An 18,690-nucleotide genomic window follows, 5' to 3' on the forward strand; every position below is an offset into this window, starting at 1 on the left:
GGAGTCGAGGGGAGACAAGGTTCCACCACCAGCCTAGGTGGGGAAGCAGTCCGTACCGGACTCAACGGCCTCGGTGCCGGAGTCGACGGTGTGGCCGCCTGCTTTTGGCGGTCCAAAGGCGGACGCGGCTCTACCCCCGGCACAGGGGGAGCCGGCGTCTTCAGGGCAGCAGTGTCCTGAGCCTTGCGGGCCTTCTTATGGCCTGGAGAGAGGGATCGGCGCCGAGTCCCCTGAGGTGGGCGCGGTGCCGAAGTCTGCCGGTGCCGGGAGGACTTGTCCGCGGCGCCGGTCGGAGCCGCTGGGGCGCTGCGCACCGACGCGCTCGGTGCCGGGGTCGGGCGCGCCGAGGGAGGATCCGGGCTGAGCGCCGCCTCCATGAGGAGCTGCCGAAGCCGAAAGTCCCGCTCCTTCCTCGTTCGAGGCTTGAAGGCCTTGCAGATTGGGCACTTATCTGCGTGATGGGCTTCCCCGAGGCACTTCAAGCAGGAGGCGTGCGGGTCACTTGTTGGCATCGGCTTCGCGCAGGACGCGCACGGCTTAAAGCCAGGAGCCTTGGGCATGAGCCCGGTATGCTCCGGGGGGAAAAAAAGGGGGGAGAACAACCCCCTTAACCCCCGCTCACAATTTATAACAGCTACCAGCTAAATAACAACTATCTAAAGACTCTAACTACTATACAACTATCTAAACTATCTACAGAAATAAGCTAGACGCTAGGGAGTGTGGAGACCAGCTAAGCTGTGCTCCGTAGTTCCAACGACCGTCAGGGGCGGTAAGAAGGAACTGAGGGGGCGCTGGGTCGGCTGCGGTATATATCCGGCGCCATGAGGGCGCCACTCCAGGGGGCTCCACAGCCGACCCACCGGGTGTTGCTAGGGTAAAAGTTTTCCGACGATCGTGCACGCGGCGCGCGCACACCTGACTGGAATGGATATGAGCAAGCACTCGAAGAAGAACCTAGTTTCCTTCTCTGACAAGGTTACTGACCTAGTGGATGGGGGAGAAGCAGCAGACATGATATACCTTGATTTTAGTAAGGCTTTTGACACTATTCCACATGACATTCTCATAAGCAAACTAAGGAAATGCAGTCTAGATGAAATTACTATAAGGTGGGGGCACAACTGGTTGTAATACTGTACTCAAATAGTAGTTATCAATGGTTTCCTGTCAAACTGGCAAGACATATCTAGTTCAGTCCCACAGGTGGGTCCAGTACTATTCAATATTTTCATGAATGTCTTGGATAATGGAGTGGAGCGTACGCTTATCAAATTTGCTTATGACACCAAGCTTGCAAACACTTTACAGGATAGGATTACAATTCAAAACAACCTTGACAAATTGGAGAATTGGTCCAAAATCAACAAGATGAAATTTAAAACAGCCAAGTGCAAAGTACTACACTTAGCAAGGAAAAATAAAGCGTCCAAATACGAAATGGGGAATAACTGAGTAGGTGATAGTCCTGCTGAAAAGCATCTGGTGGTTATAGTGGATTGCAAATTGAATGAGAGTAAATAATGTGAAGCAGCTGTTGAAAAGGTGGACACCATTCTTGCGGGCAACAGGAGTGTCATATGTAAGACAGGAGATAACTGTCCCGCTCTACTTGGCCCTGGTAGCCTCAGCTGGAATACCGTGTCCAATTCTGGGTGCCACACTTTGAGAAAGATGTGGACAAACTGGAGAGAGGACAAACGATAAAAAGTTTAGAAAACCTGATTTATGAGGAAAGGTTAAAAAAACTGGGCGTTTGCAAAAAGAAGACTGAGTGGGGCCCTGATAACCGTTTTCAAATATGTTAAGGCCTAAAAAACATTGACCAATTATTCTCCATGTTCATTGAAGGATGGACAAAAAGTAATCAGCTTAATCCGCAGCAAGGGAGATTTAGGTTAGAAGTTAGGAAAAATATTCCAATTATAAGGGTAGTTAAGCACTGGAGGTTGTAGAATCACTGAAGTTTTTAAGAACAGGTTGGACACACACGTGTCAGGCATTGTCTAGATTTACTTGGTCCTGCCTCAGTGCAAAGGGGCTGATCTAGGTGACCTCTTGACGTCCCTTCCAGCCCTACATTTCCATGATTCTATGCTGGCAAGAATACTGTTTTAGAGGGTTTCACTGACAGGACTCGGGAGATGAGACCTACAGGGAAGGGCACTCTGCTTTTAGACAGTTTTTCTGATGTGATGTAGAGGAGCAAAACTAACACTGCTGCAATCAGCTTGGCAGTTATGAAATAAACTCTGCTCTTCTGTAAATTTTGCAGTTCTGCAGTTCATGGCTGGTGAGTTAAGGCCTCCCTAGCACATCAAGACCCTTTCAGGGAGGCTGTTACAATACCAGAATCAGCAAGGCATAAAAATTCCCTTGACCACATTACATTGTGCCTCTTTCCATGAGCGAAGCCTTGAGAGGTTTCCTATGCTAGGGTAAAGGGGTAGGAGTTAAAAAACTTGACATTACATGAATGACAAAACTGGGAAATGCCAGGGAGGCTACTACTTGTCCATATTAGGGAATAGTTAGTTACCTTTTTCTTTGGAATCCTCATTTCTCCCTCCTCTGTCTTCCTGAGTAGCTGCTTCTAAACAAACATTGATATTAGAAAAGTGACTCAGCGAATATCCTATTTACTGCACAGTGTGCAATGAATACAAGACAACTTACATGTTGTACATACAAGACAACTTACATGTCCAGTATGGTACTCAGACTGAGTATTTTTAATAAAATTAGGGCTAGCTTTCCTACACCATTCCCCTACAGCAGGACTGAAAGAGCCACAACTTGAAAAAATCAACTTGCACACAATAAGTAGGAAGCTTTTCCAGGTGAGTATTAAGTTTGCAGAATGTGAGTTTACATTTTAAAAAGTTCATAAGCCCGGTGGTTCCAAAGGTTACTTGTTACTCATATTTGGAAAGTCAAGTCCTTGGGTTGTGTGAGGTGTCTCCTAAAATTTCCAAGCCTTATGGCATTGTCTAAAATAGCAGTTTTCTTAATTTTTTCCACTGCTGCAGCTCAACAGGTGGTACATGTGACACTGGCAGACTAGGTGTCAGTTCATGCCAAGGTCCCTAAGGTTTCAACTGAACACTGACAAATACATAACTGGAACCAGTCTGGCTCACCCATGTGTTAGTATTGTTAAAATAGGCCTTAATTCTAAAAATGTGCTTAGACTTTATGGAATGCTTGTAAACTGCTGCATGCATTAATCTCACTTATAATATCTGTATCCCATGTCATAAGATAATACATATGCAACTGTAAATCACCAGTCAGGAGAGAAGCATTACCAAGTGTGAAATACTAGCTTGCCACAAGGAGGTGTTATCTCCTGTCCAACAAAAGAAGGTCCATAAACACTAGACAAACCACTGTGGAACATCAGAGGATAAAAAACTGTTGATTACTCTCCTCATCCCCAGCTGAAGAGGAGACATGCAACTGAATTCCTCCCAACAGCTGAACTTGCAACTTGAAGCAGAAGGGGGGAAGCAATAAAAGGCGATAACAAGGAGCAACTGTATCTTTTATGCTGCTTAGACTCTGAGGGAGCAAGTACTAGTAAGCATAAGCAAAAGATCCCCAGTGCTTGGCCTGGGTTAGCCCTAAGGGACATATAGAACTTGCATATTATAGAAGCTTCAATTACCTTTTGAAACAGTGGAACTCATTCGTGTGAACGTTTACCTGCTTGTAAATAACTCTCGTTTCCTTTTCCTAGTTAATAAATCCTTAGATGATTTATTATAGGATTGGCTACAAGTGCTGTCTTTGGTGTGAGATCTTAGGTGCAATTGACCTGGGGTAACTGACTGGTCCTTTGGGACTGGGAATAACCTGAATATTGCTGTAGTACTTGGTGTAAGGGACCACCTTTCACAAAGGTGAGCTTACCTGGGTGGCAAGATAGATCAGATTACCCAAGGGGACTGTCTGTGACTCCAGGTTAAGGCTGTATAGTGCTTGAGGAGTTCACACTTGATAATAGGTTAGTGAAATCTAAGTGCAGAACTCACAACCAATTTGGGATTTGTGCCCTGCTTCTTAACAGTCTGCCCTGAGGTTGTTATTCATGTGCTTGAGCCACCACAGGACAGCTTGACATTAGCAATGGTAGAAGTTTGAAGAAAAGTGTTAGCATATACACAGCCTGTGAATGAATAGGAGTGAGCAGGGGCAGGAAAGGAAAGAGGGAGGAGAGATTGATGGGATAAGTGGGCAAAGAGAAATATGGTACAAAGGGATAGGTAAGAAAAGAGCACAATATGGAGAAAGGAGAGAGAGAGAGATAAGGATGAGATGAAATAGACATAGAAGTTAACTAAGCCCCATGATCTATTATAGGAAAGAAAAAATGGAATGAGCCCCGGAAAGAAAGAAGATACAACAAAAGCAAGAGAAATTAAATACATAAAGATGATGGAACATTATTAGATAAATATATTATTCAAATGTCACCAATGTTATTTGAGTAATTTATTTGACACTGTTATTCAACCAGCTCTTTAGAGGGTCACAACTTATTTGGCTAATATATTATTCAATATATATTAGTGAAATTTATCAAATAATATACTTAATCCTTTTATTCTGCTATTTGATCAGCCATAGTAGTGAGTTAATTTTAAGAAGCGTATTAAATAGACAGTTGATTGACAATGCTATAGTACACATTAAATAGTAAGCAAATCTTTCCTTTAAGCTGCCAGGCTCCGGAGAAGCCCTGGTGATGGCACTGCTATCTTTACATTGGCTAGTAGACTTAGTTCTCAGCCTAGTAGGTGTCAAGTAAATTTTTCAATGTCTGGGAATAGCCATTACCAAATCCCACTGGAGGAACTATAGGTCAAACTTTTTCTCAAGGCCAAAGCCTCTAATTAAAATTAGTCACCTTTGGTTATAACAGAGATGTAACCCAGTAGACAGAATAAACACAGGTACTGAAAGGCATCTAAAACGCACATGAGGCCAACAAACAAAGTGCTAGGGATGTATAGAGGGAGTGCCAGTGGAAAGCAGCAATAAAATAATTTCATGGTATTTTAAATGGCGCTTCAGTGCTGGCAGATTATTTTAGCATAACAACAAAGAGCTCAGTGTGTGCACACACCCTAGAGACTAACCTTGAGACTCACAGTGCAAGAAGAAATCCAGCTCGGAGACAAAAGGAGATACTGGAGCAGCAGAGAGAGGGTTTGAGGGCAGGGTAAATCCCAGGGAAAACAGAGAGAGTGGGCCAGACACAGAGACACACATAAAGGAGGGGGAAAAAAACAAAAAAAAGAGAGACACAGTGAGACTCCCTGAACTTGGAAACAGGAAAGACGGGCTGGTAAAAGCAGACAGCATCATTAACGTTCCTACTCAGCAGCCTCTGTGAGAGTGTTTCACAGCATGCTGACTTCGCTTCTAGAAAAGCAGAGATTAAACAGCACATCAACTGACTCATCTCCCCCATGCAACAATGAGAAGCAACCCTAAAACACTTCTACTGATCAACCCTGCTTTGGAGGGTCACCATTCAAACAGCACAGACTTGTGCAACACTTGCTGCCTGCATCTCTTAGGTTAGAGCAGGTGATATGTTACCTTCTGTCGAGATGTCCTCTGTGAAATAACTTGTGGCTTCCAGAGCAGACTCAGCCTCTTCTGAGATCAGAGCTGTACATGCAGAGAAAGGCAGAGAGAGAGAGAACAAGAGAAGATGATCAGGTTACTGAGGCACCTCCCCCTCCCATCTGCCATCATGTAACATCCCTGTGGAAACTACAGCAATTACTTACATTGATAATTCAGATATATCAATATTTTTTAAATTTTGTTTAAAATATTTAGCTGTCCTTCAATGCAATTTAGTAGCTGGACATGAGGCTGGCTATGTAACCAGCTTTCTGCAGATCATCTGCAAATTCTTCATAGATCAGTTTGAGAACCACTGAGGTAGGATATCCACTCATTCCCCTCAGTAGTGGGAATACAAAAAAAAGCTTTATTGAAATATCTAGCAAAACACATAAGGATCCTCCTCAGCCAGTGTGATAGCTACCATTGGGTGTCTGAGAGGAGGCGGGAGAAGAGATCACTCACCCGGAGGCAGGTGCAATTTGTAAAGTAGTTTAAGCTTCTCAGTCAGGTCACCATGGTACATCCCACCTGTGCAGGAAAGGATGAGATAAATAGCCCTTAGTGTTAAGAGTCACTGATAGCTGACAGGATCCATCAAACAGACCACTAGAGTTCCCATACAAGCAAGGGGAAGCTGAAAAGATCTGCAACTACAGCTCCTGTACAGAAAGAAATCTGTGCTGCTGCATCCTGCGCAAAGTCTAACTTGTTTAGCAAGAAGGCATTTCTCATTCTGTAATGACATCGTCCTCCCTCCTGGATGAATTCCATTGTCTCTCTATGGTTATGTGCTTGGAACAGTGGAAAACTTTGCTAAAACATTCCACAGCATCTCTAGAAAAGACACTTACTCATCCCTGTAACAAACTCCTTGAAGTTAATGAGAGAGTCCCTGTTCTCATCTAGAAGCCGGAACATTCGCCCTGCCAGCACAGGTGTGTGGAGGCCACAGGACCAGAGGGTTAGACTGTCAAACAGCTCTCTGAACTGCTCCAGGTCAATGCGATACTGCTCCAGGTAGGGCAAGCTCTGATCTCGGTGGGCGGCTGCAGTGTGGCTGCTCCCCCAATAACAGCTTGTCAGGTGTTTTGCCTTTGAGGGGAAAGAGTTAATAGGTCAAACCACTAATAGTTACACAAACCTTCATGCTTAGAGACTCAATTATACCTCATGGACAAAGACACTGCGTAGCCAGAGAAGAGACTTTTGCTCATACATCTATTTTTCTCCTCCCCTTATTTACTCCGAAGGTCATGTGTGATCATGGCTGAACTCTGAGACATGAAAGAAGAGGATCTGATCAAACTAGAAAAAGACTGATTTCAAGGAAAACAAAAGGCACTATCAGATTTGGATGAAGACTCAGGCAGAGATTTGAGTACACAAGACTTGTCACAGAGTGAGAATTAAAGTTTTATGAATAAGTCATCTTACTTTGCTAAGTCTACATCTTGCAACTGAGTATTTCAAGGCATCACAAACATTGAGTCTTATTACTCTCATGAGGTAGGGAACTATCACCCCATTTTTACATATGGGCAAACTGAGGCACAGAAGGGTTAAGTGACTTGCCCAAGATTACAGAGCAAGTCAGTGGCAGAGCTAAGAATAAAACCAAGGACGTCTGAATCCCAGTCCCCTACTCTAGCCACTAAACATTCCTTTCCAACATTGCCAGCATCTCTCTCTGTGGAATATCATTTAAATGCTGTGAACAGTTTTCCATCATCTTTGTAAAAAAATAATCAGACATACTAGAGCCAGTCTCACTGGCACCATGTACCCCAGAGCCCCACTTCTGCTTCTGACAGATCAGATTCTGGATAGAAACACAATGCTATTACTTGCCCATCCACTCAATCTTGAATATCTTTCTGTATATCAGAGGCAGAGTGACTAGGACACATTCTTCCCCATGCCAGGTTCCTACCTTGAACACCATATAAAGCTCTTCTAGTTCTTCCATAGAAAAACCAATGTCACCAGATATAGCTCGGACCTAAAGTAAGGAAGAGAAACAGAATGAACATTTATTTATTACTCCTAAACTGTAAAATGTATTCACTTACTATACGAAACAATATTTTATATACCATGAAAAAGGCCAAGAGACTTGACTAAGTTATAAGGGAGGAAGGAGTGTTATAGTGATTTTGAACTGAAGGAAAACAGTCCCACATTTCTGAGTTGCTAGGACAGGAAGATGCCAGCAACTGCTGACACAGAGAACAGCTGTACCTGCCTTGAACAAGGAGGGTAAACAATAAAAAGCTGCTCAAAGTGTTAAATGTGTTTTCTGCTCTGACTGCACTGTAATTGGAAGTGAGAACAAGTAACATATCACCTCTTTGCCTTTGTTTCACTTTGTGGCTTTCCAATGCACCTATTGTCAGGCATCTATAGCGGGTGCTACAGTGAGAGGGGCAAAGGGAACAGGTTTCACAACTGGCACAAATAGAAGAGTAAAGTGGCAGTAAGATGCAGATGCTCCTCCTCTGCCCCAGTCCTCTGTGGGTTCCCAACATCATAGCACACACTCTGGGTGGGAAGGACATCAGTATCTGCCATCTTGCAACCCTCAAAGAACCAAGATGAAAAGTAACAAATACAGGCAGCTCTAACCAGTGGAAAGTGTTACAAGGCCTGTTGTGGTTCATACTGGCAATGATTTGCCTATAATTCTACCAGGATCATGTCTTAGCACTTCAACTGTTTCCTCTGCTCTTCAACCCAACTTGTTAGACTAGATCAATGAGAGCTAAATGGAAGTTGTTCAAGTCAGCAGATACATTTTCCACATTAACCATCATCCCTTTAGTCACCACATTCTGGGTTTGCTACAGAGATTTTCAGAGGACTCAAAGCAAAATGTGCTGCATTAACATGCCAACTGGTAGCTTATTTAATCTGGGTGTTACATACCACGCTCCTCTTGGCTGTGTCCTCCAGGGATTGGATCACCTTCAATCTTTGCTTAAAGCGCATCTGTTCAATGTCATCTGCCCTCAAGTTGCTGAATTTCTATAGTAAGGAAGAAAAGCACATCGGTTTACCCCCATCTATCTATGAGACAAGTCTCACATTCAGTGACATTGTTCAGCAAATCAGGAATCACCTTAGAAGTGACCTGAAAGGGAAAAAATGCCTTTTTGTCAATAGAGATGGTCTGCTAAGACTCTTTTGTTAATGGTGGGTGGGAAGTATAAGAACATGTGATGAGATGTGCTAGCACTCATTAGGAATCCATGTTCAAATTGAGTGATGTACCTGTAAGGAGGCTGGGCTTTTTCTCAACAGCACTAATCAGACAAGTAAAATGATTTGGATGATGCTGCTTTAACAAGGAGGGAAAAAGAAGGAATGAACAGTCAGAAAGAGTAGTGCTTTGAAGGAAGAGAGTGCAAAGACAGAAACAGGATTTCCTTGAGGAGGAGACAAACAGGCACAAGTTAATGAGAAACCGAGACTAGAAAGCAACGTAAGGTGCATGGGAAGAACAGCATAAGGGTGAGCTGAATGGAGAGGAAAAGGACATGACAGAAGACAGAGAGGAAGAGAGCATCAGAGAAAAGAAATCCACCTGAAAAACTAGGTCTTTTCCCAATTTTTCTAATTGCATTGAGAGAGAGGACGTGTCAAGTGTGCACTGATGACTGTCCTGGTAATTAAACATAAAAATAAGCTATTTTCTCCCATGCACATACATAATGTTGTCATCATCCATGAAGAGTTACTTCTGGAAAAGTGTAGTTGGGAACCAGGGAGAACTCCCGCTATTTCTGTAATATGGCCTATTGGATTCATGGCTGCTGCTGCCACCACTCCCAGGTTAGGAGACTTCAGGTCATCCAGCTATCATCACAACACAGACACCGCAGAATGGGATTCATGGGCATGCCAAACCTGGCACTATGAGTTTGGTGCAGATACATTACTCAACTCTCCAAAAGTTTATCCCCAAAATATTCCTTTTTATTCCAATGTTCAGTAATTAAGTTACCTCCACAATTCCCTGGCATTGGCTAACCCCATATGCAAAATAACAGTCTAAAGCTTTTCTCCATAGAGTGGAGGGAATCTCTGACCTATTAGCTTTAGCAGGCACTGAGAATCAATTTTCAATTTTAGTTAGCATGGTTGGTGAGATTTAATGGAATCTGAAAAGAAGAACAACAGAGTTGAAGTCCCCTCATATTTAACATAAAGACTACTGGCCCAATCCTGCATTCCTTGCATAATCCATATTCCTAGGCTTTGTCTACACCAGTGGTCCCCAATGTGGTGCCCGCGGGCGCCATGGGGCCCGCCTACTGACCAGGGAGCACCCTGCCGCCGAGGAACGCGACCGCCGAACAAGCAACCTCCGAGAAGCGGCAACGTCAAGAAGTGTCGCCGCCGAAATGCCGCTGCTTCTCAGCGGCGACGCTTCTTCGCGTTGCCGCTTCTCGGCGGCATTTCGGCGGCGACGCTTCTTCGCGTTGCCGCTTCTCGGCGGCATTTCGGCGGTGACGCTTCTTCGCGTTGCCGCTTCTCGGCGGCATTTCAGCAGCTGCTTGTCCAGCGGCCGTGCTCTTCGGCGGCTAGTCGTCAGGAGCCCGCCACATTGAAAAGGTTGGGGACCACTGGTCTACACCATAGGGGAAATTCGATCTAAGCTAGACAATTTGAGTTGTGACTAGCATAACTCAAAACAACGTAGCTTAGATCTACTTACTGCAGGGTCCACACTACGTGATGTCGACAGGAGAGTGTCTCCCGTCGACTCCCCCTACTCTTCTCGATCCAGTGGAGTACAGGAGTCAACGGGAGTGCAATCTGTGGTTGATTTAGTGGGTCTTCACTAGACCCGCTAAATCGACCGCCAATGCATCGATCGCCACAGCGTCAATCCTCCGGTAAGTGTAGACAAGCCCCTAGTGAAGCCAATGAGTCTTGGCTGCACAAGGAATGCAGGACTGGGCCTTAAGCGGCAAAGATCCCTCAAGTAAATATTAAGCTTGCCTCTGACCTCATAAGATGTTTTGATGAGTTCAAAGATGTCAATTTCAAGCGGTGGCTCATCTCCACTTGTGAGTAAGGCATGCAGGTGTGGAATAGGTGGGGAAATACTTTGTCGATTAATTACATTGTCCAGGTACCTGTGGGGATAAACAAAGAACAAAGGCAGAGCTCTGGGTTAATACAATCTCAAGAATTAACAAAAAAGCAAGTAAGATCTTAAACATACTATTTCCACTTCCTTTGGACAGTCAATCTCATTGGCTGGAATAATTTATTTCTTCCCAGCTAGCCTGCCTAGCTCCATTGATGTCTCTTTCACTCTAGTACAATCAGTTTTCATTTCATTCTTCAGAGCACTTGTTTTTAAATGAGGTTTCAGAAAAATAAGGTGCAGGTGGTGGCATATTTGGAATTGATTAACATTTCACTTTGCTACAGGAAGCCTTCTTACATTTGCTACACTACAGGAAGATTTGCCTCACCAGGTTTTAGGAGGCTCCTTCCATTAGAAGCTGTTACTGACAGTGAATCAGAATTCTCCCTAGATTTGTAGCAGCAATCCTTCAAGCTAGACAGCAGGGATGCATCAAGACAGGATGGGCTTTGGGAAATATGATGGAACTCTTCAGACTTTAGCTTTCTATCGTGAGACCCCATTTTTTGGATGCAGTAGAAGAAAGTCAACTGAATGCTTTTGGATTCCTGAGGGTAGGACAGAATGGGTCTTTCTTTGTAGTGTGATGCTGTATGACTGAATATGACTATTTATATAATTGATATTGCCACTGTTATACAACTGCAACAAATCTTGTACAAAGTATGTCATGTAAGGTGTTGATGGAAAGTTATGATTTGCTAAGTAGGATTATCTTGTTTACATGCACGTATCATTTTTGTATCTGAAGTTATGAATATTGGCTATGTACTGGCATCATACATATGTGTTGTACTCCTGGGTAACAGCCACCAGGTAAAACTTACATTAAGGCCAAACAGCTATGTATTGATGGCCCATCAAGAACATGTAGCTCTCCCAATGGGCCATAGAAGAAACTCACTCTGTCCAGGTAGCTCTTTCGGTGGACACCTCAGCAAGAATACAGGCAATGGCTACCCCCTGAGAGTCATCAAGCCATGTAAGGACATATGATATGCTCATGTGATCCTGGACTCCATCTTAGGCCAGTAACTTTCCACAAACAGAGATAGTAAATTTCCAGGCACATGGCAAAGGATATAAAAGACCCCTGAGCTATCTCCATTTTGCCTCCTTCCTGCCTTGATTCTCTGGATTGTGGATTTACAACTAAAAGGAGCATTTTGAACTATGGACTGAAGACCTTCCAATCTTTTGGAAGTTATCAGAGAGATTTTACAAGCCAGCAGTCTATTCCATCACTGCTACAAACCTGATATAAAGACTTTGCAATTATTTGTATGTATATGATCAATTAACATTAACAACTCTCTTCTTTTTCTCTTTTATTATTAAACCTTTAGTTTTAGTTGATAAAGGCATCAGTGTGATTATTAGGTTGAAAGAGCTGAGTTATATATTGACCTGGCTAAATGGCTGATTTCTTGGGATTAGATGAATCCCATATTTGGTTAAATTGGTTTTCAGTAACTACTCATTAGACAGTGTCTGGGTGGGAAGACAAGGGCTGGAATGCCTAAGGAGACTGAATTTTTGACTTCCTGTTAACCAGTGTGGTGAGATAGAAGTTTACTTTTATTACTGGAATGGTATAATCTAATGTTAGAATAACCAGCAGTTTGGGGTGAGTCTGCCTTATTTCTCAGCAGTTTGTCCTGAATTTGGCATCCTCAGCTGTGACCCACTGAGACACAGTGACATCTAGTAAAGACAGTTCGAACTGCTAAGCAATGAAGCTTGTGAGAGCATGAAAAATATTAAGGATTTTACACCAGAGTGGAAGGGCGAGTACCACTGCCATTCATTTAATTATAAAGAAGAGTAATAAGGGCTACCTGCCCAGGACAGTCATGGCTTCGCCTTCATCACAGCAGTTTAGCAGCTTCTCCATGTTGGCATCCAGGATGGCCAGAGACACCTGCAAGATAAGCTTGATACCCTCGTAGAAGAAGCAGTCAACAATGACCACAGCACTCTCAAAGGGCATGACGCTGAGGAAGAGGGTGAGGAACCAGGAGAGAGAAATGGTGGAAATCACTCCCAGCTCCTGCATCTTCTCTGACAGCTGTGGAAGGTAGTCTCGCGTGAGCTCCTCAAAAATGCCTTGGTCCACTAATGCACCTGAAAAGACAAGGGGGAAGTGACAATTTGGTATCACGGGACTGAGCACAAAGTAATGTAAATCTATGCTAGTTGGATAAATATTGATTCTAGTCACAAACCAACCAGTTTTCAACAGAACTGAAATCAAGTAAGGTTTGGTCATATGTATTTCCTGGTTCCCTCTTTAATATAACTGAAGAATTCTGCATACACATGTGACTATCATGTGATCTGCTACTGTAGAGCCTGAGTGAGCAAGTCATTAATTGATCTGTATATCCCACCAGACAAAAGAGCGGTGGGGTAAATTATTATTATTCTAAAAATAATGTCACAGAAGCAGAGAGATTAAAATTGAAGAACTGTGTGGGACAATCGCCTACAGCACATACGTTAGTGCTTTATCCAGTCTAATTTTAGAAGTTCCAAGCAATGGGGCTTCCACAACTTCCCTTGGGAGACTATTCTAAAACTGAACTGATCTCACAATGAGGAAGTATTTGATAGGCTATTTTTTTTTCTAATTTCATCCCATCATTCCTATTTATACCCCCGTGTACCAACCTAAATAACTCCTGCCACCATTCCTTTGTGTTTATACCCTTCAAATACTTGGTAGACTGTTATGGCCCTCCCCACCCTCTAGTCATGTACACATTTAGCTCTTTTAAATCTCTTTCCCTGTAAGTCTAGCCCTCCAGCCCCCTCCCATTTCTGATTCTCTTCTCTCTCTTCCCTCCAATTAATAGTTGTCTGGTCCTGAAGGGTTAAGAACTGAATTATCTCAGGGAGAATAACTGGATATTTAGAATTTGCAGGAAATTCTTTACACATCACTAATGAGGCCAAAGCTTTCATCGGCTAGTGTCCCACACTCTTTCAAATGCACTGTGTTTAATGGTCTGTTAATAAATACGACTGTCCTTCTTTCCTTAGTTCTGCTGATTGTATAGTAGAAGGAAATGCCAGCCCCCATGATGAATTTGACAGACTCACCCACTACCCTGGAATTGTAGTAATCTGGCAGCATCCGCTCACACAAGGCCACTAGGAGCCAGAAAGCCTCTTCCTCATTGCAGTACAGCAACAGTACCGATGTCACAATGTTCATGGCCTGGGAGCAGGTAGAGTGACACAAACGTGCATGGAGAAGAAAATACCACATTAGCTGAGGATGTTCAGGAAGGTAATGGGACACTATAAATGTGAGATAAATGTGGTTAAAATACTATGCTCCTATGGATAAGGTAGGGGACTGGGAGTCAGAAGATCTATGTTCTGTTTCCAGCTAACCACTCTAGGCCTCAGCTCCTGCAGCTGTGAAATGGGGATAACTCCACGCATCCTTGTAAAGCACTTTGATCCATGGAGCAAAGTATTAGTATTATTTAACCAGGTTACTAAAACCTTGAAAATGGTATTTATACAGAAAATGCTGAGACAGTTTTTAATAGAGCAGTGTGAAGGAGGCTGTAAATATCCAAAGGATACACAAAACTATTCAGTTTCTACATACTCTGGATATCCTATATCAGTTTACAAATTAATGAGTTTGATGCAGGCTGTGCACGCTCAATAACAGCTGTCTTCATAATCTCAGCCAGTTCTCATGCACGACTTAGGAAACTAGAAGGTGCTTTTACTAAGCGAGGGAATGTTAGCCAGGACACTGGGGCTCTCCCCAATCTAATAAAATATTCTGTGGCTCACAGTCACTAGAGATAGGCAGAACAAACTGATTTAACATCACATCCAAAGGACAGTTACAGTTTTACAACACAGCAGCCCCTGCCTTATTGCTAGAGTACAAGGGCATCATCAAGGAGGATCCCAAATTCAAGTATGAAACTTCTTTAAAATGGGGGTTTGGCTTTCAGTTATGTCCAAAGCGTGGGGTGGCTAATTTATACTCCCCTCTTACCTGACAGTACCCGATTGTGGGGTTTCGGAATGCGTAAGCTGTCAGGACCCTCCGAAGGGCAGCGATCCCCAACTCATTCTGAAAGGCAGGGTGCTCTGGCATGGAACGGTGCAGGTCTCGCTCAATTTCCTCTGTGGCAAGGCTGTATTTCCCCACTGACTTTTCCACCAGCTCTGCATAGTACCCAGGAAGCGTCACCATCTCATTCCAGGCCCCTACAATGACAAAGACACTGCTTCATTCCCTTGTTCCCAAAGTTTCAGTGAAGGGGCAGATAGGGGACAGTACACAGACTCAAATGAATACAAGCAGATCTCAAGGTTCAGAAACAAATCTGCAGTTAAATCAGATAATTCCCCAGCTTCTGAATGTCACAATCCTGACAAAGAAGACTATGTAGCACCTGGGAGAAGAGGGAATTTAGAATAGCCTGTCACTGTACTGTCATGCAGCCCAAGCAGGCAACAGATCATAATCTCTTCAGAAAGCACCTGCTGGCATATTGCATACAGATTGTGAGAGAAATTGGGTCTCTTTAAAGCTTCATGCAGATGGAGTACACCTGGGAGTAAATGATTAATTTAGAAATAAATGTGATCCATTTAGATATGAACATTTAACTCTCCCAATCTCGGAAATTTGCAGAAGGCCTGATATTTGTTAACTGCAGAAGGGCTACCCGTTACCTGGGAACTGTCTTGAGTGTACAGTAGAGCCTTTTACCTGAGAACAAGAGCCACATCTCTCCACGAAGATTCTCTGGGATCCCTTTTAGTACCAGTTCGCGGGTCTTGGCTGTGCGATACATACACATTCCTCGCCCATACTCAAAGAAATGAATATTCCACGACTCTTCCTTCATCTTCTCCTTTGCCTAAGAGGGAAAAACAAACAGTGCCATTTGGATGGACTAAAGCATTTCCATCAAGTTCACCTATAGAATGGGAGGTTTCTACTCAAGCCTGTACTTGACAAAGGAAATACAGTGCCACATTTAAACTGTTCCTTCTTTCTTATTCTATGATGTGCTACATTCACTATGTACATAATTTATGAACAATTGATCATCTGTATCAAGTTTCTAAGTATTCACTGCCAAAATGTGCAAGCAAGTAGGTTGAAACGTGACACTGACACAGCTTTTACTTGAATAAAAAGAGGCGCTAGTTGAGGATGTGATGGATGGCACTGCAGTCATGACACATCACCCTTCATCTCAAAGATCTGATTTTAAATAGATCACAAGTGAAATGAGTTTGGTGGCCTCAATCAACATTTTATGTCTCATCTACAACACAAATGTAACCAAGTCAGGGCATTCTCTTACTACATGGTTAAAATTACCACGTCCCCGTACCCAGGCTAAAGCTCTCGGAAATCTCAAGTGAGAGCGAAACTGACTCAATGGGTACTTGTCAATATCGCAAAAGCACAAGAATTTAGCACAATTGGCAGTCTTCGCTCAAGTAGCCCACGACTGGAAAAATCAAGATAGTGCTTGGGTTACAGCTAAGATGCATTTCCAGAGCTGTATGGGAGCCTATCAATGGAACTGCAGCTGGTGACACAGGTCAGTGGAGAGATGCACTGATGGAGCTTTGGAGTATAGAATGAAGAACGACGAAGCTTTCACTGTGCCTGCCTGTTCTAGTCAGCACTTAACTTTAACACCAAACTCATTGCAATAGTTGTTTTACATTACATGTAAGCAGCTTGCATACCGCTTTGGGTCCTAAGAGCTCCTCGGAGTCTCTCCTGAAGAGTTTGAGTAGCCCCTGGGAGGCAGTTGGCACCTCCCCTGTACAGAAGCTGACCAACTGGTTGTTGAGAGTAGAGGTTGGACTGACTGCAGGTGGACTAATGGAAGAGAGCTCTGGAAACTCCTGAAGAACAAAAATATATAATCTGAAAAAAAGCATAATAAACTTCTACTGTTTATTTTGCAAGCACATTTTGTGTGGTCAAATACTACACTGAAGACCTCTCTACAAAACACGCTGACTTCTCCCTGCTGCCCAACCAATACACCTCAACCCAGCCCTTGCAGGACCTCTGCCTAGAGTAAAAGGGAGCTCAGGCTCCAAGCCCATTGTATATTTCCCCTTTCTACCCAGACTAACAAAGGTGCCAGCTGTGATGTGGAGACCTGCCAACAAAGTTTAGATGGAGATGGCCAACAGGCTACCGAACAGTAGCAATGCCACTTCTGTCCACTAACCTAAAAGTGGAAACTTCTGTATCTAATTACAAGTCCCCAGAGCTATCCATTACTTAGCTTTAAGAACTATTCTAAGATCTTCACCCATAATCCATGAACGTATTAAGATTTATTGTCTCATGCATCCTTAGGAGACCTATTGGGCCACATCCTCTGCTGTAACAACGAGGAGTCCGGTGGCACCTTAAAGACTAACAGATCGGTTAGTCTTTAAGGTGCCACCGGACTCCTCGTTGTTTTTGTGGATACAGACTAACACGGCTACCCCTCTGATCCTCCGCTGTGTCCAGATCTCACTGACTGTAACAAATAGGAGTCACTAGCTCCAAACTGTCCCAGCTGGGGATTACCAGAGCATATTTAGCTCTGGCCACTTCCCCTGCTCACCCTGACATGTCCCCCACACCAGGGGTTGTGGAAAGGGAAGCTTTACACTTCCTGGGGATTGTCCCATGCTGAGGGTATCCCCGGCACGGGATTTAGGAGGAGGTTTCTGCTCCCTTTACACTGATTGACTGTGCAGAAGGGCACAGTGGACCAGAGAATCTAGTCTAATATTTCAGCCTCTCTCTCTCTTCCCCTGCCTTTCAAAGCAATAGATGCTGCCTACTTCCTTTCCCCTTGCCAACAGCACTCCCCCAGCATAAACACCATTTTCTCTGTGATGCTCAGGCTCACAGGAACTAGCTTTCTTTATCTTGAGAAATTATAATTCAACTCTAACCAATGAAATGGGTAACTTCCCTAATCTGCAGAGAATGGTGACGCAAATGAGAAATTGATGTAAATAGGTCTTATTCCTAGTGTTCCTCATTATAAAGACCAAGAAATGTCTGAGCTTAGTCAGCCTCCAGCTTTCAGAGTAGGAGTCTGATAGGAAGATGCCATTTGCTGGAGTAGACAATGCAACAAACGTCTCTTTGGAAAGGTGGAAAGCCCCCTCCAGAACCGTGCCCTAGTACCTCACATCCAGTGTCACTGAAGCTCCCCTTCCACTTTCTGCCAGAGCCATCCGATTTCTTTGATGGTGTTCTCTGCAAGAAGTCAGAGATTCTCTGTACCAGGAAATCTCGGTCCTTCAGGTTGGCGAAGAGGAAGGTCATTTTACTTTTGGTGCTGATGGAGAGAGGGCGGGGCAAGACACTGGAGCTGTCTGCTTTCTCAACAACTGCCACCTGGAAAAGACAGTCACAGGCAATTTGGATATAGCAGGACTCCATCATTTCCATTTGATCATTAAAAGGGACTCCGAGATGCATGTCCAAATTTAACTTGCTATAAAACATTTATAACCTGGATTGTCCTCCGGGTATTAATTTTTGCCAACACATCAACTCCATCAGCAAGACATGTAATAAGACACATGCAAGCTGGTCTCAGCCAGCAGCCTCTGCTGTAGCTGATGTGGTTTTTACAGGAATGATAGTGATGGCTGGTGTGGAAAGAAGGGGGAGAAAACTGATGGAGTACCCCCACAAAGAAGAGTTTACTTTGCTTTTTAAACACCTGCTTCCTCATGCCTGCCATGTGCTCTGGTTTATACAGAAAGATCGGAGGGCTTTCCTCAGTTTCCTCAGCTGAAGGACAGACTTTTCACTGCCCCCTATCAAGATGCTGAGTCCCCTTTTAAATTGAAAGAATAAAAAC

General features: G+C 43.7%; 1 protein-coding gene across 2 annotated transcripts in view; it reads right to left on the reverse strand.

Annotated features, from left to right (window-relative positions):
• Positions 1–18,690, reverse strand: part of TBC1D9B (TBC1 domain family member 9B) — a 43,579-nt gene that overhangs the window by 8,734 nt on the left and 16,155 nt on the right. Inside the window, exons 7-21 of one of the 2 annotated variants that reach the window (XM_065409220.1) lie at positions 18,006–18,218; positions 16,547–16,708; positions 15,549–15,699; positions 14,826–15,040; positions 13,901–14,018; positions 12,637–12,922; positions 10,652–10,781; positions 8,566–8,664; positions 7,574–7,642; positions 6,495–6,735; positions 6,106–6,171; positions 5,608–5,679; positions 5,142–5,192; positions 2,540–2,593; positions 604–606 (exon numbers count right to left, since the gene is read on the reverse strand). In XM_065409220.1, coding sequence (XP_065265292.1) covers positions 604–606; positions 2,540–2,593; positions 5,142–5,192; positions 5,608–5,679; positions 6,106–6,171; positions 6,495–6,735; positions 7,574–7,642; positions 8,566–8,664; positions 10,652–10,781; positions 12,637–12,922; positions 13,901–14,018; positions 14,826–15,040; positions 15,549–15,699; positions 16,547–16,708; positions 18,006–18,218 — 1,930 coding nt within the window. The remainder of the gene's footprint in view (positions 1–603; positions 607–2,539; positions 2,594–5,141; positions 5,193–5,607; positions 5,680–6,105; positions 6,172–6,494; positions 6,736–7,573; positions 7,643–8,565; positions 8,665–10,651; positions 10,782–12,636; positions 12,923–13,900; positions 14,019–14,825; positions 15,041–15,548; positions 15,700–16,546; positions 16,709–18,005; positions 18,219–18,690) is intronic. The other variant, XM_065409221.1, reaches the window with a different exon arrangement.

Source organism: Emys orbicularis, chromosome 8, assembly GCF_028017835.1.
Source record: "Emys orbicularis isolate rEmyOrb1 chromosome 8, rEmyOrb1.hap1, whole genome shotgun sequence".
Taxonomy (NCBI): domain Eukaryota; kingdom Metazoa; phylum Chordata; order Testudines; family Emydidae; genus Emys; species Emys orbicularis.